Source organism: Mastigoproctus giganteus, chromosome 5 (genome assembly GCF_048544385.1).
Source record: "Mastigoproctus giganteus isolate SK-2022 chromosome 5, ASM4854438v1, whole genome shotgun sequence".
In the NCBI taxonomy this organism is placed as follows: Eukaryota; Metazoa; Arthropoda; class Arachnida; order Uropygi; family Thelyphonidae; genus Mastigoproctus; species Mastigoproctus giganteus.
Genome location: NC_143579.1, coordinates 29,186,966 through 29,211,739, shown reverse-complemented (window position 1 = coordinate 29,211,739; position 24,774 = coordinate 29,186,966). Strand labels below are relative to the sequence as shown.

General features: G+C 37.4%; 1 protein-coding gene across 1 annotated transcript in view; it reads right to left on the bottom strand.

Annotated features, from left to right (window-relative positions):
• LOC150085274 (lachesin-like) overlaps positions 1 to 12,701 on the bottom strand; it is a 254,422-nt gene extending 241,721 nt beyond the window's left edge. Inside the window, exon 1 of the mRNA XM_090373122.1 lies at positions 12,618 to 12,701. Within this exon, the coding sequence (XP_090229248.1) occupies positions 12,618 to 12,687 (70 nt within the window). The 5' untranslated portion in view covers positions 12,688 to 12,701. The remainder of the gene's footprint in view (positions 1 to 12,617) is intronic.
• Between the last annotated feature and the right edge of the window lie 12,073 nt (positions 12,702 to 24,774).

Sequence of the window (24,774 nt, the reverse complement as noted above, 5' to 3'; positions counted from 1 at the left end):
AGAACAGTAAAATGAACGAGGGTAAAATTTTCACTGTTATACTGTATGAGTCTGAACGGTAGAACAATGGTTATAATCACAGCCCTCCCCACACCCAGTGTAAAAGGCACAAGTTCAAATCTCGTTAATGAAGCAAGGAACGTTTGTGGGCTTTTCCCACCCTGTGGCTGAGTCCATTGGTCCCAGACGTGTACAGGAAGGATCCCCCGCCCCGGAACTCGGGTTTTTCATCCAGCAAAACAACAACTCGACCATAGAATAGACACACACGATTCATGAACATAATACATATGGACTATGAGTTCGGAGTTGGGTGACCCTAATAAGATAGATCCTTATGAATGATGATTTCAGAATTAAGGGCCATAATTTCAAATTACGGTGGAAGAGATTTAAAATGGATTGCAGGAAGTTTCCTTTCAGTCATAAAATTATTTATTACTGGAATAAATTGTCTACATGGTTGGTTGAGAGCTGCAGCCAGGCTGGTACAGCAAAAAGACTGGGCTTCCTTGCACTATGCTGCTAATATTAATACTCTTACTGATCTACTCTTTGGGACTTCAGTTGCACAACTCTTCATCGTCTGCATTTCATTAATGGCCTGTGCATGTTTGACCGGGACGTGGTAGATCTTAGGCAGACTCGCCCCTGTGGGAACTTCTTACACCATTGGAAAAATGGCTGTGGTTGCTTCAGTACAGCAAAAAATATTCGCTAGTTGTTCACAAAATAGGAAGGATACAAGAACATCGCCATGTTTCGCAGTCAGGTGGCCTTGAACCATGGTCACTCAAACGCATATATTGTTTCCCACACGCGTTTGAACTTATGCTTCGTCCTGATTGTAAATGACATCATTGGTTTTTCTTTGCTGCTTAATGGAAAGCCCCAGTAACACAGATAAAACTGTAGAATCCTTGAGATATCCACCTCGCTACCAACAAGGGCGATGAAAGAGAATTTGTTCATCGAGTGTTCCATTATACACAACCCCACTGAATACGTAATATACTACTAATAGCATCTACTGTAAATGTAGGATAATCGAATCGTTGATAGGTCTTACAGTTTCTACCTTCTAAAGACTCCATTGAAACTATTTATTTATTTATTTACGCTGAATCATAGGAACTGTAAACAGAAATCCAAATATCAGTTCCTAAGAGAATCAAATCGTCTAAAATTCTCCCGACGTCTGGATTCTTACTAGCGTAAATAGAATGATTGTGACATAGTTGAGAGACATGTAGGATATCATGTATCCAGAATAAAGATTTAATTAACCACCGCTTAGTGGCCCTAGATGCAGTTGATGAATCCCAAAGGTTTTTTTGTTTGTTTCTATTAAGAGATGCCACATCGAAGGACAAGTAATTGATGAATATGATCCTTTGACTCATTTCCGAACTAAAAGTAACAGAAATTTTGCGCTTACTGAAGTAAAATATTTCAATCCGTTATTTCAACACCATTTATGATATACTACGTCTAGAATTACTTGGAATTGCACCAACCACTTCTCAAAATGATAATTTGAAACAGAAGTTTAAAATATTTCTTTGAAACTATGCAGTTTTTTAACATTTTACTTGCTTTCTGAGTGACCTAATACCCGAACAAATCCTGAAAGAAATGGATATATTGCATTCTATATGGTCCCTCGCAGTGGTTATAACATGTATGGTTTTTCTCCAAAAAAGCAAAATATATATCCCATTCCTGCACATCAGAGCTGCTTATGAGAAAACAGCAATTCGGCCACTCCTCCCTATCCTGGAGTCTCACTTGCATTGCAGAAAATTTTAGATTTTAACATCAGTAACACATAAATCGGGGGGTCCTTGAAGAAGGGTATTCTCTGCCACCCTATTCGCTGTAGCCCTCGATCCTTTTCTCTCAACCTACAATAACATCTTTTCCTACGCCGATGACCTTAAAATGTTCTTTCTATCAAATAATAATGCTGATGAGCATAAAGTTGCCCCTCAAGCCACCCAATAGATAACTAACCTTTCCGACTTCCTTGGTTCGATTTGTCTTAAATTAAATCCTCTGAAAACAGCAAAGTTTTCTTTCTACAGATGGGGCGCGAAATTTGATGTCACCTTAATCCTAAATGGCCAGGCTCTCCAGAAAGTATAAGCGGTAGTAAGGTTTTGGGACTAAGCGGCTACATATTGCTCAGTGTATATTGTCTCTGAATTGAGCGTGTTCTGGGGTCGATTTTTCTGTTTGCTGGACGAACAACCAGAGTTTCCGGGAGAGAAATCATGCTGCACTCATTTGAGACCGACTAACTCAGCCACGCTGTGAAAACGGCCCATAAAAATTTCTCCCGTCATTGACGGGATTCGAACTCAGGTTTTATCCAATTGGTGTGGGGAGGACAGCGATTCTACCAACTGTGCTACACACGAGGGCTCTCCAGAAAGTAAAACATCACAAGGACCTGGTAATCACCTGGAACGACAAGCTGTCCTTCGCAGAGCATTTCACCATCACTTAGAAGAAAAGGAGTACGTTCCTAGGTGTGTTGCCCAGGTCGTAATATACAGGGTGTTTCAGTTAAACGTTTCAGAACTTCTAAGAGGGGTACGGTACATCCTGACAACTCGAAATCATATAGCAATGTGGGGTCGGAAATGCTTTCCTGAAGCGGTGTTGTACACAGAAGCACCATAAAGAAAGAGACCGTAAGTGAGAAATCGTTTTAATAATACATGAAAAGGAGCAAAAGGTACATGGATTAAAGTAAGTGTTCGAAGTTTCTTCCACGGGCTACAATGCACGCCTCACATCTCCGACGCATGGACATCCGAACATTCTGGAATACTCCAGGCAGCGTGTCCAGACACAGCAACCGGAGGATTATGCACCTCGTATTGCTTTCGCTCAGTGGTACCTTGGAAAATGTGCTACAAATCCCCTTTTTCCTGCTGAAGTGTTGTTTTCCGATGAGGCATCCTTCACAAGGGAAGGAATTTTCAACACGCATAACGACCATATCTGGGCGGTCGAGAACCCGCATGCAATACGACGTCGTGCAGCACAGATTCGATTTTCGGTCAATGTATGGACTGGTATTATGGGAGATCACCTCATCGGACCTTACCTGTTAACGTGTCGTCTAACCGGACCTATCTACTTGATCTTTCTGCAGCAAGTATTGCCACAACTTTTGAGAGATGAACAGATTTCTGCATCGACGCAACACACAATGTGTTTCCAACACGATGGAGCCCCTGCCCATTATAGCGGAGATGTTCGTAACTACCTGGATGTCACATTTGGTCAACAGTGGATCGGACGTGGTGGTCCCGTGCGTTGGCCTGTTCGATCACCCGACCTATCATGTCTTGATTTTTATTTCTGGGGTCATATGAAATCGCTAGTTTATGACACCCCTGTTGACAATGCTGAAGAGCTGGTTGCAAGAATCGCAGTAGCTGCCGAAGAAATTCGAAATTCGCCTGGAGTTTTCCAGAATGTTCGGATGTCCATGCGTCGGAGATGTGAGGCGTGCATTGTAGCCCGTGGAAGAAACTTCGAACACTTACTTTAATCCATGTACCTTTTGCTTCTTTTCATGAATTATTAAAACGATTTCTCACTTACGGTCTCTTTTCTTTATGGTGCTTCTGTGTACAACACCGCTTCAGGAAAGCATTTCCGACCCCACATTGCTATATGATTTGGAGTTGTCAGGATGTACCCTACCCCTCTTAGAAGTTCTGAAACGTTTAACTGAAACACCCTGTATGCTTCTGTGATTTGGACATCTGCATCGAAAATACGCGTAAAAACCTTTTTATGCACAGAATATTGGTTACTTAGATGGTTAATAAAGTCTTCGGTTTTCTCCTCACTACATCAAAAGAAATTTTATACACAAATATGGAATGGACAACGTGGAAGTACATTGTCACTAGGACAAATACACATCTGGCCAAGTTATTGACATTACCTCACTTCTACGAAGTCAAAGATACCACAGAGATTTACAAATGGTGGCCGCACGCTCCAACCTGACCTTTTTGAAAAGCTCCTAAACAGGAGGTTTCCGTCAAATACGACTGAGATCCTAAGGACCACAGAACTGTTATATTTCAACAAGCAACTCATTTACAACAACTTTTTTTCGATGAAAGTTTGAATTTTTAAACTTCAAACATCAAGAGAAAATTCACCTCTTCCTTTACACGTGTTCTGTGGTCGATTTTCTGTTTGCTAGATGAAAAACAGGAATTTCTCATCTACCCATGCTACCCTCGCTTGAGACCGACTAACTCGGCCACGTTTTCACTCTGCCACAAAATGACAAATATTTAAGATATTACAGATCCTTTTTCATTATACTTTATAAAATATTGTTTACACTGATTAATGTATAGATTCTTTTATAAATTTCGACGCTATATTACCAAAAAAGCAAAAATTCACCAAAATATTGTTTATTATTGATTAATAATTTTAGATTATTGAATAATAGTATTTTTTTTTTATTATTATTAAATTTTTCTCGATTAGGTATTCATTTAGGTTTAATTCCCAATAACAATGAATGTTACGTGGAAGTTTTCCCGGTCAGATAAGGCAGGTGATTATCCACTGAAGACTAAGAACCAACTTTAATAAGCAAGATGTAGAAATCACATTATCTCGCTGTTCTATTGGAGGTTATCCCTTTGATTTAATGTAGAAATCACATTATCTCGCTGTTCTATTGGAGGTTATCCCTTTGATCTCTTCTCCTGCACTTCAACTCAGCTTTCTGCTTGATTCCCTTTTCTATCATGAATTAAAGCTTATCAAGACACGTTCTATCCAATTAATATGAAAGACCTGATCCTCAACAATACTACTTCTCCTTCCCTGGCTCTTTTCACAAGATTTGGTAATTAATAAACATACTCTGTTGAGTTTGAATTTATGTGTTCAGTGAAATTTGTCGGTACATATTTCGATTTTACTCTATCAAGTGGCTGCTTGAAAGTTATCCTGGAACTGGTTGGATGCGTTGTATGTAAAAGATATAAACTGACTGGACTCATTGTTGTAGCAGGGTTTTACGAGCATCAGCGACTAAGATCATATTGCTTCGTGTATACTGTCTGTAAATTGTGTGTGTGTTCTGTGGTCGATTTTCTGTTTTCTGGATGAAAAACAGGAGTTTTCGGGAGAAAACCCATGCTGGAACTGACTAACTCGGCCATGTTGCGAAAAAAAAGGCCCATAAAAATTCCTTCCATCATCTACAGGACTCGAACTCAGCTCTTTTCCAGTTGGTAGAAGAGATTCTACCAAAGGTTCTACCAACTGTGCTACCGACGAGGGCCTGACTTTGCTTGTCTGTTTCTATTTTTGCAAGTCAGTGGCCAACATTAGGTTTTACCGAGAACACATCTGTTGCGCAGTGAACTGCAACTTAAAAAATCTCGATGATTGATAAGAATCTGTGAAGCTTATTGGGATGAAAAAGAAACTAAAAGGTGTGGCCTTACATTGTACAATGTTGGTTTGCAAATTAACGCATGGAATGTATTTATTTTTATTATAACAAATATTATTGTTAAAACAGGGGACAGCGGGTATAATTTCTCAATTTCACAATTTCCCTATTCTGAAGAAAGAGAAGACACCATGATAATTCTGAGTCTAATCGTCCGATTAAACTCAGAATTTTCAGATTTCAGAATTTTTCTTTAATGAAAAAAAAATAATTAAAGTATTATTCACTAGGAATTCGTTTCCCAGAAACTTAAAGGCAAAATTCGTGAACTGTGACCAAAAAAGTGGTTGATGTATCACAGCAACATACCGGTGCACAGTGAAAACAAAAATGGATCCACCCTATTCCTCTGATTTGGCACCATTTGACTTCTTTCTAGTAAAAATATCGAAACGTCGTTGAGAGGAAGATATTTGGAGAAGGACCAACAGAGGAAAGTAAAATCGATATTGGTAAACTTTCAGAAATGTTTCCAATCATGGAAGAAGAGAATAGCTTCGTGTAGAAATCTTTTAAATAGGGGCAAAAATCAAGTAATAGGTAAATACAATTTTAACTTATTAACTCATAAATTCATTTCTAGTACTTTCGAGTCACACTAGTACCCAGAGTATATATACACATACAGACACACTGTCCTGTCAAAAGTAATCGGACACTTGAATGTTTCAGAGAACCGTTTGTTGACTTGGGGATAGACAATGAGAGCGTTCTTCAAATTTTAAGCATCAGTCTTGAAATTAAGTGGGTCATTCCATAATACCGGATTCCAACGTTCCAAAGGACAGCATTTCGGACCTGTATAGATCGATAACGTTCCATCTATACAGGTCTGGAGGCCTCACTTTGGGATTGATGCAGATCTGCTGGAAAGGGTGCAGAGAAGGGCAACCAGACTGGTGAAGGGGGGAAAAAGTGGTCTTACCTAGAAAGGTTTCAGTTTTGCAAATTGCAACGTCTCTAGACGAGGCACCTGCGGGGAGAGCTGATTGAGGCGTTTGAATTTAGTCTTGAATGGATTGAGTAAGCTGAATGTTAATGGCATTCCTACACACATGAGGGGGCATAAATTCAAGTTCAGGAAGGATGTTTGGATAGATGTGCCGAAGTTTGCCTTTAGCCAGCGAATGATTGATTGTTGGAACTTGCTTCCATCTGTTGTTGTAGAAGTGGTTAGATTGAATAAATTCAAGGAAGAACTAAACAAATTCTTGAAGGATGCAGCTTGGTAACTGTGTAGGGTTTTTTTTTTTTTTTTTTTTTTTTTTGTCTGATGCTATGTAAACTTGCTTTCTTGCATCATTTGCCATTACAACTACTACTACAATTATGAGGGGTTCTTGGTTGTTATAGCGGTTTTAGGCGCAGCTTAGAACCTACTCTGACGCATACAATATGTTTGTAAATTGTGTGTGTTCTGTGGTTGATTTGCTGTTTACTGGACGAAAAACCAGAGTTTCAGAAAGAAAAAAGCATGCTACTCTCACCTGAGACCGACTAACTCAGCCACGCTGTGAAAAAGACCCACAAAAATTCCTCATGTTATTGATGGGACTCGAGATATTTTTCACTCGGTGTGATAAGGACAATGATTATACCAACTGTGCTACCGATGTAGGAATTTTAAATAATGAAATCGTTACGTTTTTGTTTTGCCATACTTTTCTAAACCTGAGAGGGACAGATAGGAAAGGAAATCTTATAAATGGTTTCAGTTTTAAGTTCTGCTAACATTGGATGATCGACAGAAGACACCACTGAACTACTTTAAAATACACAGCTGCTCATAAACGGTGAGTTTGCTCTTCATTTAAAGGAGTATTACCGAGCTGACAGCAGTCTCAAAGGAGCTGTGAGTGAGCAAACAAAACTGTGTTCGTGGTTATCTGCTAAGGAAATTAGGATGCGCGGGTTGTTACACTTCGTCTGCTAAGTGGACTGTGGTTTCCAAACCATAGTTTATTTTGTTTCCACTAAAAACTGCCTGCTATTCGATTTCCATTGATCTCCAATCTTGTTTCTGTGTATCTTACACCATTCCAGTCTATGGTGTGAATTTGTTTTTGTTATCAAAAGATTGTGGGCTGGCACTTCGTGAAATTTCAGGGAATGCAACTCTCTAGGTGTATTACAAACGCTGGCAGGTTTTCCCGTGGTCGTCTCATTACACTTTGGCTCTTGTCAGTGAGCGTTTCAGGCATACTTAGACATTTATTGGAATGCTACCACTGGACTTTCATTTTTTCAGAAATATTTCAATTGTCGACTTTGGAATGTTTAAATCGCGAACAATAGAACGCACTCACATTTTTTTCCCCTTGTCATTCAACTAACACACCCCTCTGAAACTCTGTTATGTTGTTGTAGGGTTTTAGGAGCATTAGCGACTAAGGCGAAATTGCTCCGTGTCTACTATCTGTAAATTTCGTGTGCTCTGAGGTCGATTTTCTGTTTGCTGGACGAAAAAGTCGAGTTTCCTGGAGGAAAACCCATGCTACCCTCACCTGAAGCCGACTAACTCAGACACGTTGTGGAAAAGACCTGCAGGACTCGAACGCAGGTCTTTTCCACCCTGTGCTACCCACCAGGGCTGGGGACGATGATCGTACCAACTGTGCTACCCACCAGGGCTGAAACTCGGTAGTGCTTTCTGTGCAATTACCGTTCAGTGTACACGTTTGAAATGAATTCCGGGTTAACTTTCTGCAGTAAGAAGAGTACCTTATGATTTTGGCTCGATAAAGTATATATTTATAGGGGTTGGAAGAACTACAACCGTTCTCCCAATATGGGGATGGGGGGGGGGAATGGTTGAAATTCCACCACCATCAAAATCACCTTTATTTTTTGATTAATTCCAAAAAAAACTTGCTGGAATAAAGAGATGGGTACTTAAAATAAAAAGAATATTATAGCCGAAGAATGTCAGAAGATTGCTTAAACTTGTTTATTCCTCCGCCCTTTCTTTTTCGCATCCATCTATTTATCTTCTCACTTTCTAAATTTATACTCACTCTCAATTTATATTCTTTCTCAATTAATTCTCACTTTTCTTTCTTTCTCTCCCTCAATTTATTGTCTCGCCTCTTTTTGTCTGTTTTTCTCTCTTAATTTATAGCCACACTTTCTCGCTTTTTCTCTCTCTCAATCTTTTTTTTTTTTTTGCATCCATCTGTTTATCCGTTCTCACTTTCTAAAGTTATACTCTCTCTCTCAAGTTATATTCTTTCTCAATTAATTGTCTCTCTTTTCTTTCTTTCTCTCCCTCAATTTATTGTCTCGCCCTCTCTTTTTGTATCCATCTATTTATCCGTTCTCACTTTCTAAAGTTATATTCTCTCTCTCTCAATTTATATTCTTTCTCTCTTTTTCTTTCTCAATTGTCTCTCTCTTTCACTCCCTCAATTTACTGTCTCGCCCTCTCTTTTTTCTGTCTTTCTCTCTTAATTCACAGCCCCTTTTTATCTTTCTCTATCTTTTTCGCTTTTTGTATCCGTCTATTTATCCGTTCTCACTTTCTAAATTTATACTCTCTCTGTCTCAGTTTATATTCTTTCTCTATTTTTCTTTCTCAATTCTCTCTTTCTTTCTCTCCCTCAATTTATTGTCTCTCGCTCTTTTTCTGTCTTTTCTCTCTCTCTCAATTTACTGTCACCTTCTTTCTGTCTTTTCTCTCTCTCTCAATTTACTGTCACCTTATTTCTGTCTTTCCCTCTTTCTTTCATGATCTCTTATTCTTTCCTCCTTTGTATTATGGTCTAATATTCCTATTCTCTCTATGATGGCTCTCTCTCGTTCTGTTTCCCTTTCCCAGTCTGTTTTCTTTCTATCTGTTTTCCTCCCCTCCCCCTTCTCTCCCTCTTTGTCTATCTATCTTTCTTCGGTTCGGCTTTCATCTTTCTCTCTTTTCCAGAAATTCCTTCTGCAAGCAACGTTCGTCACACACACACGAAAACCATCAGCGCCACTAACTCACAGTCAGCTGTAATACATGCGTTAGAGATGAGTAATCTTTCAAGATGAAAATAATAGTGTCTGCTTAGGAAACTCCTGATCTGGCTGCTGCAAAGAAAACCACGATTGGATTGTACGCATGAATTATCCTTTTACCATACATCTTGTTTTGCCTTGGTATACAGTAGCGTGACTCTTCGCCATAATCTTCGAATTGTACGACTCTGTTTATCCGAAAACTGCAGTTTGTTAGGCTGCATGCTTACACCGCATTAACTAATGGAATGCTTTGTAGTAGTAGCAAGGAGCAGTGATAAGGCGCGAGCAGTATCAAACGCATATCCTATGCGTTCGTTGCTTTGGTCAATAACTTTAGCTGCCTACGTAACGCTAGCTTTATTTACATATTTAATCCTGCGTTAACTGGTACAATTAAACTGTGCGTGCTTACAATTATTCTATTAATTAAATAAATCTCCCCCATTTGAACGGACGCTAGTTAAATTAATATTATGCTATTATTTATTTCTTTTCTTTGCATAGGAAAACGGTGCAAACATTTCCTGTACTTTGAATTCGTTTAAAAGTGGTTTAATTACACCAAGTTCTATCTAAAATAAAACAAATGTATTCTTCTTCTCACTCGTGATCTTTTTATTCATTGCTAACAATAATAACATTAGTAAATTCTCCCCATTTGAAGGAATGCTGGTTTAATAAATATTATTTTTTATTTATTTATCTTTATGTACCGTAAGAGGGCACTATTACTGATTGGCATTATGTTTCTCTCAATAAAAAAAATTAATCATATTTCATAAGGTCTGTAAATATTTCATGTTTATAAACAAAAAAACTTGTTTTTTCATTTCATTCTTTGATAAGAAAAGAAATTTTAAAATCAATTTTTATTTAAATTTTTAGATGTTAATTTATCGATATTAATTAATGTTAGCATTATTCACGAAAGAGGGCGCCATTTATACTATTAGAAGAACATCTCAAATATTTTCCGTTCTTTGGATTCGTTTAAAAGTGGTTTAACACCAAGTTTTATCTGAACACCAAGTTTTTTCTGAAAATAAAGTAATGTATTTTTCTCACTTGTGTTCTTTTTATTTATAAATAATTAACAATACTAATAACACTAGTAAATTCTCCCCATTTCAACAAATGCTGGTTTAATAAATAATATCATTTTTTTTATTTATTTATCTTTATGTACCGTAAGAGGGCACTATTACTGATTGATATTAAATGTTTCCCTCGTTAAAAAAAATGAATAATATTTCATGAGGTCTGTATTATTTCATATTTCATGTTCATAAATTTAAAAAAAACTTTTCTTTTACTTCATTTTTTGTTAAGAAAATGAAAGTTTTAAATCAAATTTAATTTAAATTTTGCGATGTTAAATTAGCAATATTAATTAATGTCAGCATTATAAACGAAAGAGGGCGCCATTTATGACTACTGTATCAGAAAAAGTGCAAATATATTTCCCGTACTTTGGATTCGTTTAAAAGTGGTTTAATTACACCAAGTTTTATCTGAAAATAAAGCAATGTATTTTTCTCACTCGTGTTCTTTTTATTAACAATAATAATAACACTAGTAAATTCTCCCCATTTGAACAAATGCTGGTTTAGTAAATAATATAATTTTTTTATTTGTTTATCTTTATGTACCGTAAGAGGGCACTATTACTGATTGACATTAAATGTTTCTCTCGATAAAATTAAAAAAAAAAAAAAAATTATATTTCATGTCTGTAAACATTTCATATTTCACGTTCATAATTTAAAAAAAAAACTGTTTCTTTTAATTCATTTTTTGATAAGAAAAGAAAGTTTGAGATCAATTTTCATTTAAATTTTGCGATGTTAATTAGCGATATTAATTAATGTCAGCATTATAAACGAAAGAGGGCGCCATTTATGGCTACAAGGCGGACAGTTGACAGACGAAGAATTTGGAAAGAACATATGCGAAGTCAGACATCTTAGCTATTAACTATATATAGCTAAATATATAATAAAGAACAAAATTATTTATTATTATCATTTATTAATTATTATTATTATAAAAAATACTGTTATATTTCTGAACCTGGACATTCCATAATTCACTCGAAAATGCATAACGTTGGATTCTGCATGTTTACAACTGTTCTATTTAGAAAATCTCTCTCTCTTTCTCTCACACACAACTGCCAATGTAATAATATAATTACAATCAAGAATAAATAATATTTCATGAATTTAAAATAATACTTTAGGCGCTGTAAAGCAAATTTTGTCTGAAACAAAACCCATCAATTTTTCTTACTCATTCGTGAATTAGAAGTGTATGAGTAGGTGTATAATATATTCATTTTTGTTCAAGCTTTTATAACCTCAAACTAATATTCTTTTATTCGCTGTCTAGAGATTACACTATGGTTTCAAAACGAATAAATAAATATTTTCTAATTATTTTTTGGGCTTTGGATTATTTTAACTGCATATTAAGTCCATCAAAATTTGTCTAATATAAAACGCAATGCTTTATGTCTTATTCATAAAATGGAAGCGTTCTTTTGTATGTGAACACCATACCTCTTTGTCTTTAACTCCACAAACTAAATAACGAATTTTTAAATTGTTCCCAGAGCAGCAAGTCTAAAAAGGAAAACACTTCAAAATATGCCTGATAACAAATAGATAAAAAGGAATAATACACTGGGAATAACCACAATCTCATGATATGAATATAATATTAATTATCCAGACAAGAAAGTACTTGTTTTTTAACCCTAACTCGTGTTAACTATCAGATAAAATCATTCATTATCTCTCCCATTTTTGTCGAACGTAATTAATATAGAATAAATAAATAAATATAATTTGACACGTCACATAAAACCAAAAGACAGATGTTTTTAATTAGACCACTTTATCATTCCAAACGATCAAGTTAGGCCTCTAATCGATAACAGTATGATTCCAAACGATAAAAAAAAAATCGTTTGGAATGATAGTGAAATCGACAAATTTTCAATCTGTTGCCTTTAAAAAGCATTTATAAGAAGCGAGTTTTTGCAGCCAAGGTACAGATGAAATGGGAATGAATAAAAAAATAATAAAAAAAAAACAGATAATATCATTCTTACCCTGCAGGGAGAGGCAGAAGATCCCAGACATGAAGACGACAAAGTATCTCATCCCGGAGGCACAACTCATCACTAACACCAGAAATCTGTGTCTTGTAGTGAATGCCATCAACAGGCTGAAACAGCACCACGTGTTGTCGGGGAGTCTCAACCAAACGTCAAGTTATCCCAGTGTGCGCGAACCGTGGTGACCCGTCGAGGGTTAAGCGATGTTTCAAACGCGCCAGTAAGAAATGGAAGGAGTACGAAGTGGGGGAAGTAAAGAAGATAAGATGTTTTCAAAGCTTCGATAAACCGTCAATGATATAGCCGTGCCGATGACGGGAGGCTACGTTCCGCTGCTTGTCGATCTGCATCATAACGCACGGGAGACAAGTCGCAATGAGATTTTAAGCAACACCTCATCGACATTCATGCTCCGAGCGCCGCTTCGCGTGGTAAGTTGTGCGCCTGCGTGCTACACGGGGGAAAGGAAGGGAGGGAGGGAGGGGAAGAAGAGTTGTTCATCGATAGCGCTAGTTCGACTCGGCTCGCACACACGTGGAATCTGGAAACACGGACGATTTATACGTGGCAATAAAACGGTCACGTCTCTGGCCAAGTCAGTGAGGAGTTTGTGGTGAGAAATTTCGATGTAACTTTAGCGCTGGTGCCAGATGCCGAGGAATTCGGAGGACAGTAGGTAAGAGTGGCTACCTACGGTCGACAGATGCTCGTTGCTCACGAGCTGTGTGCTTTCTGCACTCACTTCTGCATACCACCTGCGGCACATATCGCAACGTAGCTCTACGCACGTGGAATACGCAATTGCTTAAAGCTCCTGTTTTACTCTTCCTTCTTTCTTTATCTATCTCTCTCTCTCTATTCTTTTGATCGTTATTTCTTCTTTTAATCTCCTTTCTATCTCTCTTTATCTCTTACTCTTTCTCTCTCTCTTTGTCTCTTACTCTTTCTCACTCTCTATCTGTATCTCACTCTTTCTCACTCTCACTCTCTCTCTCTCTCTCTCTCTGTCTGTCTGTCTGTCTCTCTCTCTCTCTCTCTCTCTCTCTCTCTGTCTCTCTCTCTCTCTCTCTCTCTCTCTCTCTCTCTCTCTCTCTCTCTCCTTTCTATCTCTCTTTGTCTCTTACTCTTTCTCTCTATATATCTGTCTCTTACCCTTTCTCTCCTCTCTATCTATCTTTGTCTCTTACTCTTTCTTTCTCTCCCTCTAACTGTCTCTTACTCTTTCAATCTCCCTCTTCGTCTTTAACTCTCTCTCACTCTTTCTCTATATCTCCCTCTTTCTCTCGTACCCTTTCTCTCTTAATATCTCTGCCTTTTCTTTCTCTCCTTATATCTCTTAATATCTCCCTCCTACCCTTTCTTTCTTTCTTTCTTTCTTTCTTTCTTTCTTTCTTTACCTCTCTCTCTCTTTCCTTTAATGTTTCTTTCTCTCGCTCTTTGTCTTAATCTTTTTTTCTTTATAATCTCTCTTAATCTTTATCTCTCTCTTTCCCTTAATCTTTTTTTCTTTATATATCTCTCTTAATTTTTATCTCTCTCTTTCTCTTAATCCTTTTTCTTTATCTCTCTCTTTTAATCTCCCTCTCTATCTCTTTTTTTTTTCCTTTATCGCTCTCTTTCTCTTAATCTTTCTTTATCTCTCTCTCTCTCTCTCTAAAGAAAGAGAGAGATATTTATTTATCTCTCTCTTTCTTTCTTTATATATCTGTCAATATTTCTTTCTTTCTTCCTTTCTCTCTCTCTCTCTCGCTATTCTTTTCACCTTATTTCTCTCCTCTTTCTTTAGGTATCTCTTTTTCTCGTTATACCTCGTTATCTCTTACTCCTTCTCTCTCACTCTTTCTCTTAATAGTTCTCTCTCGCTCTTTTACTATAACTCTATTTCTCTTTCTTCTTTTATACCTTTCTCTTTTTACATCTTTTTCTTTATATCTCTCTATATCTGTCTATATCCCCATCTCTAAGTTCAAATTTTTTCTTCTGTCTTCCTCTCTCTCGCTTGTTCTTTCTATATCTATTTTTTGTGCGATCTCTCTTTTTTACTCTCTCTCAATTTTTCGTTCGATCTCTCCTCTTTTACTCTTGCTTTCCTCTCTTTATTTATATCTCTCTATATCTGTCTATATCTCCATCTCTAAGTTCGAATTTTTTTCTTCTTTCTTTCTCTCTTTCATTTCGTGCGATCTCTCTCTCTTTTGCTCTTTCCGTCTCTCTCTCTTCTTTCTTTATCAATTTTTCGTTCGATGTCTCCTTTTTTTACTCTTTTCCTCTTGCTTTCCTCTCTCTCTCTCTCTCTCTTTCGTTTTTCTTTCTTTCTTTATTAATTTTCCGTCGATTTCTCTTTTTACTCTTCCCCCCCCCTTCTCTCTTGATCGCTCCGATTTTCTCTGTCTCTATGTTATCATTCTTTCTTTCTTTCTCTTTTGTTCTACCTTTCTCTGTCTTTCTCCAGCTTTCTCCTTTCTCACTATCCTTTTGATCACTCTTTCTTCTGCTCTCTCGCTCTCGTTCTCTCTCTCTCTCTTTCTCCTGTCTACCTGCGCCTCTCTCCATCTGTTTATTCATCAAACTCTTTCATCACTTCCTCATAATGACTTCCATTCGATTTTCCACCCACTTATTCATCCGAGCACACGCTTTAATATCTCAGATATCGATCATGGGGTGGGGGGGTATGTATGCATTTCATTAAACTCTCAAATATAGTATCAGATTTTGCTCAAATATTCACGTCATAAATTCCAATGCCATATTAGTTAACATGCCAGGAACTGTGTGTGTGTGTGTGTGTGGGCGAGTATCGGCTCGAATCTAATTGGTAGATTACAATGGTAGCGTCTATTAGCTACAACACGGTGTTGTACAGATCCCAGACGTTGGCGGACAATGATTTATACATTCCGGTGGTGTATTAACCTTGTATTTGAATGATTATAGGATAATCTCGGTGCATGGTGCATTACTTAATAGAAACTCTACTGTTTTAATGTTTTCTATGCATAATGCGCACTAATATATTCCTCATGGAATTATCATTTTTCCCCCTTCAATTAACGTAATTCTGCTCCAACTGGCTAAATCTGACCAAGAAGTAACCCAAGGACTTCCTTATAGAAAAGTTTCGCTTCTTAATGAGAACATCTTAAACCTCTAACGAAAAAAAAAAAAAAAGAACTGAAAATCTTCTAGAGAAAACAAAAGATAATTGCTCATTCCAAGCATCAAATCCCACGACAAAATGAGGTTAAAAATATTGGCAGTCCGGGAATTACTTGAACATCTCAATACGACCCTCAAACAATTTGTGGGACATATCACCTTTATTAAAGTCGATACCTATGTACTTAATCAGTGTCCAAATTAACAGTTTTAATTAATTATTCTAATGACTGTCTGCCTTAATAACCGTAAATGACCAGCTCATGTTCGTTGGGTGGTAAACGAAGATACGTCACAATTTGGGCAATGTGCCAAATTTTTCCATGTCTCGTAGAAACCTGGTGTCATTCCTGCCACTACACATGGATTGGTAGCTAATTGGACATAAAAACATCCAAATGTTTATCTCCAATAGCTGGAATTAGAGATTCGTATAAACGCAATTAGAAATTCTCGATGTTTGTTCGTATGACAACCACTTTAAACTCTCCAAGAATGCCACGAAAATCGCGTTATAAATTGACTTAGCACGAGAGTGGTACTGGAGGGTGATTTAATACGAGAGTAATATTGTCACCATCTTGTATATAAGCTGCTTTCTGTTTTTTGAAATATTATACTGGGATGTTGATTATCCGAACTTGACCAATTCGGATAATTGTAGTTAACTAACCAATTGATATTTGAATTTACCCAAGTTGTCAGCGTCAAATACCACGAAGGTATTCCAGTAATTAACAACTCTCTGATTGAAAGAACACTTTCTACAATCCAATCTAAATTTCTTTCTCCGTAATTGGAATTTATGTTAGTTCTGCAATCATTTATAACGGTGAAAATTTCGCTTTCATTTTATTAACCTCTGTCAGAGCCTTATAGACCTCACTGACAACCCCTCTTAGGTGCCTGGTTGGAAAGCTACCTTTACCTGGTTACCTCTATCCATTGCTTTTAAAGTGCCCATATATTTCAAGTCTTTCCACATATGGACAACCTTTTGCAGGCCTGATTATGACTCTGCCAAAAAAGCTCGTTGTCTTCTTTTATGTGCGATCTCTATACTTGGACACAATATGCCAATATGGTCTTATAATTTGATTATACTGTGGGATTATGACTTCTGTCTCTACAAGCATATGTACGAAAAATCATAGATCAGCATGAGCTGTCATGCCGCCTGGCTACACTGCAAGGAAAATTTTATGTCCATTCATGGCGTAACTCCAAAATTCCTTTCTTTCTCTGCTATTTTAATTCAATCCCATGAAATGTATGAGTTATTTTAGGGGCTGCCATTGCGTAAGTGTAATTTTATCGCATTAAAATAAAAACTGCCACTTTTCTTACCTTTCTTGAAACCTATATCCAAGCCATTCTGAATGATCGTTGCTTGGCGCTGATCATCAACCACTCTCCATTGAGCAAGTTTAAGACCTGTACATCACCTGGAAATTTTTGACATTAAGCCCTTTATCTCTTAGCCGATGCAATTTAAGAAATCGGAAACAAGGATAGTCCAAGAAAAGATCCTTGTGGTATCTCCCATCTAACGTTAGCTTAATCTGAAGAGTAACCATTAATCACAATACTCTTGAGTTCCACAAAATCCTATCAATATGACTCTACGTCCTCGTATTTTACAAAATTCATTAAAAACGAACTTACCTTTAAAAGAACGTTTCCAGTTCTCATTGGTGTCCCATTGGTGTTCTCATTGATACTAAATTAGTATTAAACTAGCTTTGCCTTTTTTTTAGCCTTATTTAGTTCAGTAGCCTTATTGAACTAGGAAACGCTTACGACATTAGCGCACGAGTCACGAATCTCATAGTCTCATAGTATTCACAAGAGCCAATCCAGTTTGCTCCTTATTTGATTTGCCTGTTTTTGCTGGAGTAAAAACCCGAATTTCCAGAGGGAAAATCATGCCACCCTTGTCTGAAGTGTATAAGACGATGATGAGAACGCATTTGTCCTCCTATGTAGCACAATTGGTAGAATCGTCGTCCTCCTCACACCGGGTGGAAAAGATCTGAGTTCGATTTCCGTCGATGACCTGACGAATTCTTATGGACCTTTTTCACAACGTGACTCAGTTAGTCGGTCTCAGCTGAGGGTAGAATGGTCTTTTCTCCCTGAAACTTAGGTTTTTCATCCAGCAAACAGAAAATCGATCTCAAAACATACATAATTTACAGACATTATATACAGAGCAATATGGCCTTAGTCGCTGAAGCTCCTAAAACCCTTCAACAACAACAACAGAACGTAATTGGAATATTTTATTCGAGTTTGAAAGTCGCATCTAAAATAATAAAAAAGCACATGTCGAATTCTTGGAAGGGTGATGCGCACTAATCGTTGTCTTTATGATATATCGTTTAAAAGGTGTGAAATACAAGTGTTTAAATAGACACTTGTGAGGAGGAAGGGGAGGACTTGATTGAAGCCTTGAAGCGAATCAATAAAATGAATAAAGAGAAACTCTGGCTGGTTGGTGAGCCAAAAACCAGGGAAGACATAGATATAAATACAATAGAGAGCATGTGAATTGCACTTTAAATGTTCCCCTGGATTTAAACAAAAGGATATCTTGGAGACCTGGATAATTCGATGTGTTTCTTGCACTGCCCAGTTTATTTTTTGTTTACTTCTTTCAAAATAGATGCATACCAGAACTATTTTGAACTTCTTGTAACTCAATGTGGAAGTTTCGACTTGCAATTTACACCAGATAATATTGTTGCCAATTTCCACCCATCGAAAGTGGAGGTTGCCGTTTTCGCCTGATCTGAATCAGTGGAATTGCATTCAATATTTGGACATTTCTGAAGGGTATAAAGACCATTATTGTGAAACTGAAAATTGACTAATGTTCTATCGTCTAGCCTTTCATTTTTTATTCTGCAGAAGTACTAGAAAGTTTTGTAGAATAATCTGATCTAGGATTAATTCGAGCATTAATGATACTGTTAAATTTCCACCGAATATTTTGGTTTTCTCTTAAAGTGTCTTCTCATCCCTATCATGTATTCGAAGTATCCAATGTATAATTCCACTACATCTGATTCATATATTTTTGAATATTGTAGATACGTTAATGGTTATTCAACTGGACATATGTACAGCATTACATGGTCCGAATGGTTCCAGAATCAATAATTTGAATGCAAGAAGTAGAAAGACTATCTTGACATATTGAAGAAAGATTGATGAAGAAAAATTTTTCCGATTCAGTTTATTAAATGCACTTATGATTATGAGAAAAAATAAATTCTAATATTAACGTATTCGTTGAATTTGGAGTAGTTTTTCAATAAAATCATAGCAAAATTTAAAGGAACATTTTCCGAAATATTGTTCTGGAAATTCACAATTTTATTGAAACTTTGTGCAGATTCCTAATCATATTGAAAATTCATGTTTCTAATTTTTTATTACTAAATAAGGCTTACCAGTTACTTTTCTGTTGTCTTCACTGCTAGACATAGCACCGAACTGAAGAAATACCATTTTTAAGACATTTTTTCATTCACAGTGGAGGCCACATAAATTGCATCACTCTAAATTTTGTTATTTCCTTAATAACTCCCTCTACTGTTAAAATTATATCATCTCAAAGCACTATTACAACATACTACAGTATTAAACTAGTGTGATATTGCATCAGCATTATGTAATATTGGAGTGATATTGCACCAGCATTATGTAATATAGGAGTGATATTGCACCAGCATTATGTAATATAGGAGTGGTATTGCATCGGCATTATGTAGTACTTGAAGACCATCATCGTCCTGTAATATAGTGGTATCGCATTCTGTAATATTAGAGTGGTACTGCAGCATCTTATTTATAAAAGTACACCTTTCAAGCTGATTGAAAACTTCTTGGATAGAAGGTAGCATTGCAATAAACTGTTATTCTTGTCTGGACCATAAACTAAGCAGCGATTATATCAAGAATCTGATACTTTCCACGCCAAACAGGTGCTAGGCGATAATTAAAGCTCATGGTGTGCCAACAGAATACTAATGTATGTTACAGAAGACCTGTTAGTTTCGCAACCGTATTTGTTTGAAGCTGGTTTATTTGTTTTTCCATCTTATTACGAGGGGAGATCATTTAATTCTAGGATTGGTGCAAATAGTCTCCCTTCAACTTTACACACTTTCGCTACCGTCGTACCCACGCATTAAATCTTGGTTAAAGAAGCACTTCAGGATCATCTAGACAAGACTTCAGTTATAACTCGGAAACAGCATGATTTTGTTAAGGGAAAGTCTTGCCTGACTAATTTGATTGGATACTATGATGCAATCACAAAAGAACTGAATGCAGGGAATAACTTTGACATTATATATTTGGATCTTACAAAGGCCTTTGATACTGTTGCACATAGAAGACTGCTGCACAAATTGGAGCAGTGTGGCATTGGAGGAAAATTGCTGCTATGGATAAAGGGGTGGTTGAGGGGGAGAAGACAGAGAGTGGTAATCAATGGACACTGTTCATCGTGGACTAATGTTATTAGTGGAGTCCCTCAGGGTTCAGTGTTGGGTCTATTACTGTTTTCTGTATTTATAAATGATATTGATGATGGTATATCAAGCTTAATGTCAAAGTTTGCAGACGATACAAAGCTTGGCAGGGTTGTTAAGGACACTACTGACGCTATGCTGCTGCAACAGGATCTGGAAAGATTGAGCAGATGGACTGAGAAGTGGCAAATGAAGTTTAACATTGACAAATGTAAAGTACTACATACGGGAAACAGTAACCCCTGAGCAACGTATCAACTCTGTGGTACTACACTGACAGCGGTAGAGAGTGAAAAGGACCTGGGGGTAATTGTGCAGGCAGATATGAAGTTCTCTGAGCAGTGCAGACGGGCTGCAAGAGTAGCTCATGGTGTCTTGTCAATGATATACAGGAACTTTTCTAGCAGGGATAAGGAGGTGATTATTCCCTTGTATAAGACAATGGTCAGGCCACACCTTGAGTACTGTATACAGGTGTGGAGGCCTCATTTCAAGAAGGATGTAGAGTGCTGGAACGAGTACAGAGAAGAGCAACAATATTAGTGAATGGAACAAAGGGTTGCTCTTACGAAGAAAGGCTTAAGTTTCGCAAATTACAGTGTCTGGAGACTAGGCACCGGCGAGGTGATCTGATAGAGGTGTATAAAGCCTTGAATGGTTTGAGCATGCCAATGCTGATGGGATTCTTCCTCTTGCTCAGAATAATCACCTGAGAGGGCATAAATTCAAATTGAGGAAAGACAGATGTAGGATAGATGTGCGGAAATTTGCCTTTAGCCAGCGGGTAGTTGGTTGGTGGAACAGACTTCCATCCCTTGTTGAGGAAGTTGATAGCCTAAATAAATTTAAGGCTCAGCTGGACAGGTATTTCGAACTAACGGAGGGGTGAAATGGGAGTGGTTTTTTTTTTTTTTTTTGGCTGATGCTGCATAAGCTTGCTTTCTTGCATCATATGCCTCTACTAATGCTAATGCTAATGCTTCTTGAAAGCCACTTTTCAAAAGACTGAAATGCTTCCATTGTGGCTTTGCAAACATCGTTGTCGAAAGCGAAACGCTTGCCTTTGAGAGCTTTCTTCAGACATGGAAACAGGAAGAAATCACACGGGACTAAGTCTGGTGAAAAACGGGGATGTGGCAGAACCTCGGCACCTATGGCAGTGATCACTGACTGCACAATATTAGCCGTATCCTGGCATTTTCTTGATAGAAAAAACCACTTCACACCGGAAAGTTCTTGGCGTATTCATAGTTATTCTAAGTGGCATAAAATGTGTAAAAAATGCCTTTTATGTCAAAAAAAATACAAGAACCATTTGTTTGTCAGCCAAACGAGAAGCCCGAAATTTCTTAGATCTTCGTGAATCAGAACGTTTCTACTCATTCGACTGTTGTTTTGCCTCTGGATCATAGTGAAAAATCTAAATTTGGCCACAAGCCACTATTCGATTTAAGAAGTTTGGACCCTGTGTTTCAAAACGATCAAGCATTTAAAGGCACAAGTATATTCTTTGCTGTTTTTGTTCTAGAATCAAATTGTGTGGAATCCAGCGCGGGCACATATTTGCGACATTTTCAGATGATCTTTCACAATATTATGAATACTACCATATGAAATGGATATTCTAACATCTAATTCATGAAGCGTAATTCACCTGTTTTCATCCAAGATTTCCTGAGCTTTTGCGATTTGCTCAGGAGTTGTTGAGAAGAGAGGCTGACCCTTCTTGGGACATCTGCAACAGACTGACGGCCTTCGCTTGTGCCACTTAAATGTCGCTGTCCTACCAAGACACTCATTACCATACACTTCATTCAACTCTTTAACTGTTTCCAATGTATTTAAGTCCCTTCTGACACAATAACGGATCGCTGTTCAATCTGTACGTCCGACATGATACTTGCTTCAAAACGATCATCAGTGACACAGGGCTAAGTAATCAAGGAGAGCGCCTTTAGCGGCAATTATGGAATGTTTGCGGTCTAAACATAAAATCTTGCACCAGTCCGCGAATTAAATGATCATCCCTCGTATATAATGTTAATCTCGAACAGAGGTCACAAATAAAAGATATTCTTATAGTCTGAAGTCTACTCCGTGATTGGTTGTAAATAAATGTCTAAATAGTGTTTTTTAATAGATTTTCATATCAAAAAATGAGTTCAGAAAAGGATACATGCCTTGGTAATCCAATTGTACTGCCCAGTTTAGTATTCGGTCAGCTACTTCAATATTACGCGGGTCCGTGTAGAGTATGAACTACGTGTATATCGGATTACCTCTTTTAATAATAAATTACATTTTATTTCTAATCACATATTGCTGTCGGTTACGTTTACTAGTTAGGGAAGCACTCACAAATTGCATAACGACTTGTTTTTTTTTTATCTTTTTTCTGTAAAATTCATTAACTCCGAGAATATTTAATGGTCTTACGAAGTCTATCTCTGGAGCCAGTTTAAAAAAATAGTAGATTGGCTTAGTTATCTGTTTTTCATTTCGTGATGAAAGTTTTTCTCATCATACCAAAGCGAGATAGTCTGATAATTTCGGATCCTCTTTTAAAATTAAACAAAAGCTTTTTATAAATGCCAGAAATCGCATGATTTAAAAGATTTCACTAAGAACCTTGAAGCAAAGAAAAGTTCTAAACAGAATTAAGATGAATTCATTTACTACGTAGTTACTTAACCAACAGTTATCGAATAAAAGCTTGTAAAACCCTACAAACAAACACCGAACCTTAGAAACTTTGCCTTATTAACGTTGTTGTAGGATATTAGGTGCATCAGCAACTCAGGATGTATTTCGCAGTATATAATGTCTGTAAACTGCTGTGGTTGATATGCCTGTTTTTGTTGGATGAAAACCCGAGTTTCCGGAAGAAAAAAAAAAACATGCTACCCTCGTCTGAGACCGACTAACTTAGCTAAGTTGTGAAAAAGACCTATAAAGCTTACGTCATCGACGGGATTCGAATTTGGGTCTTTTCCACCCCGTGTAGAGAGGAAGACCATTTTATGAATTGTATTACCGGTGAAAACTAAAGTTTTTATTAATTTCGGTTAATATATGCATAATCTCCAATCGTTCTTAAATTATCTTAATTAATACACGATTGCACACGTATGCAGCAGCTAAAATATCCGATATACAAATGCTACAATGTTTAACAGAAATACTGCAATTGGATCCACACCATTTATATTTATTAATTTCCAGCAGTTAGTTCTCAGGTTGCATACTGGTTGAATATTAATACAGCAAATAAAGCTTTGCGAATAACACGACTGTCAAGTGCTTTTCAATCAGTGGAGTCGTTAGTATTAAATTCCATAATGCAAGCGATCCGTTAACAAATCAATTTTTGCAGTAAGTCGCTGATGCTCCAAAAACCTTACTATAAACAACAAACATTAGAAACTTGGCCTTATTAACTTTGTTGTTGTTGTAGGGTATTAGGCGCGTCAGAAACTTAGAGATTATTGTGCCGCCGCATGTACACTGCCCTACCATCAATATCCGGACACCTGCCTTTAGACAAAACAAGAGCATTTATTGTGTCATTTAATATTTTGTGCTGAAACCTTTTGCTTTTATCTTTAATTTTCAATATTCGCGGCATACTCTCAACCAGCTTTTTATAAATGTCAGGTGATATGTTCCTCCACAAGGCCTTTAACGCAGCCACCAGCTCGGCCTTGTTCTTTGGGCAATCTCGACATGCACGTACCCGACGATCCAATACATCCCAAAGATACTCGATAGGGTTGAGATCAGTCTCTGGGCTGGCCAATCCAACTTTTGGAAGTACATAATTGTCCAGGCTGTCCTGGTATTGCATAGCATTCATGGTTTTGTCGATAACGACTAATGGGCCCAAGCCAATTCATGAAAGGAGCTCCCATACCATGACACTACCTCCACCAAACTTCCTTGTTGGGAGGATACAATCAGAAAGGAATTGTGCCCTTGCCATTTGCCACACCTAGGAACGGCTATCAGACTGGTAGAGTGCGAACCTCGACTCGTCTGTCCATAGGACTGTTTTCCACTGCTCTACAGTCCAGGATTCACGCTCCTTACACCATGTTAATCAGCGTCTAGCATCTGTTGAGGTGATCAATTTTGTTGGACTGTTCAGGTAATTCTGTTGAACGTGTCATTGCATGCCCACTTTTGCAATTGTCTGTTCGAAGCCCAGTGTGCATATTTATAGCAGGTTCTGTGACGTGTTGCATGCATAGGACCTATTTCTCCATCCGTGGAGGAGTGTCCGGATATTAACGGTAGGGCAGTGTATATATGCGGCGCAATATATACACTGCCCAACAGAAAGCAGGCAATTTACAGACACATTATATACGGAGCAATATGGCCTAAGTTGCCGATGCGCCTAAATCCCTACAACAACCAACCATCCCTTCGTGGCTGCAGTGTGTCCATCTGCA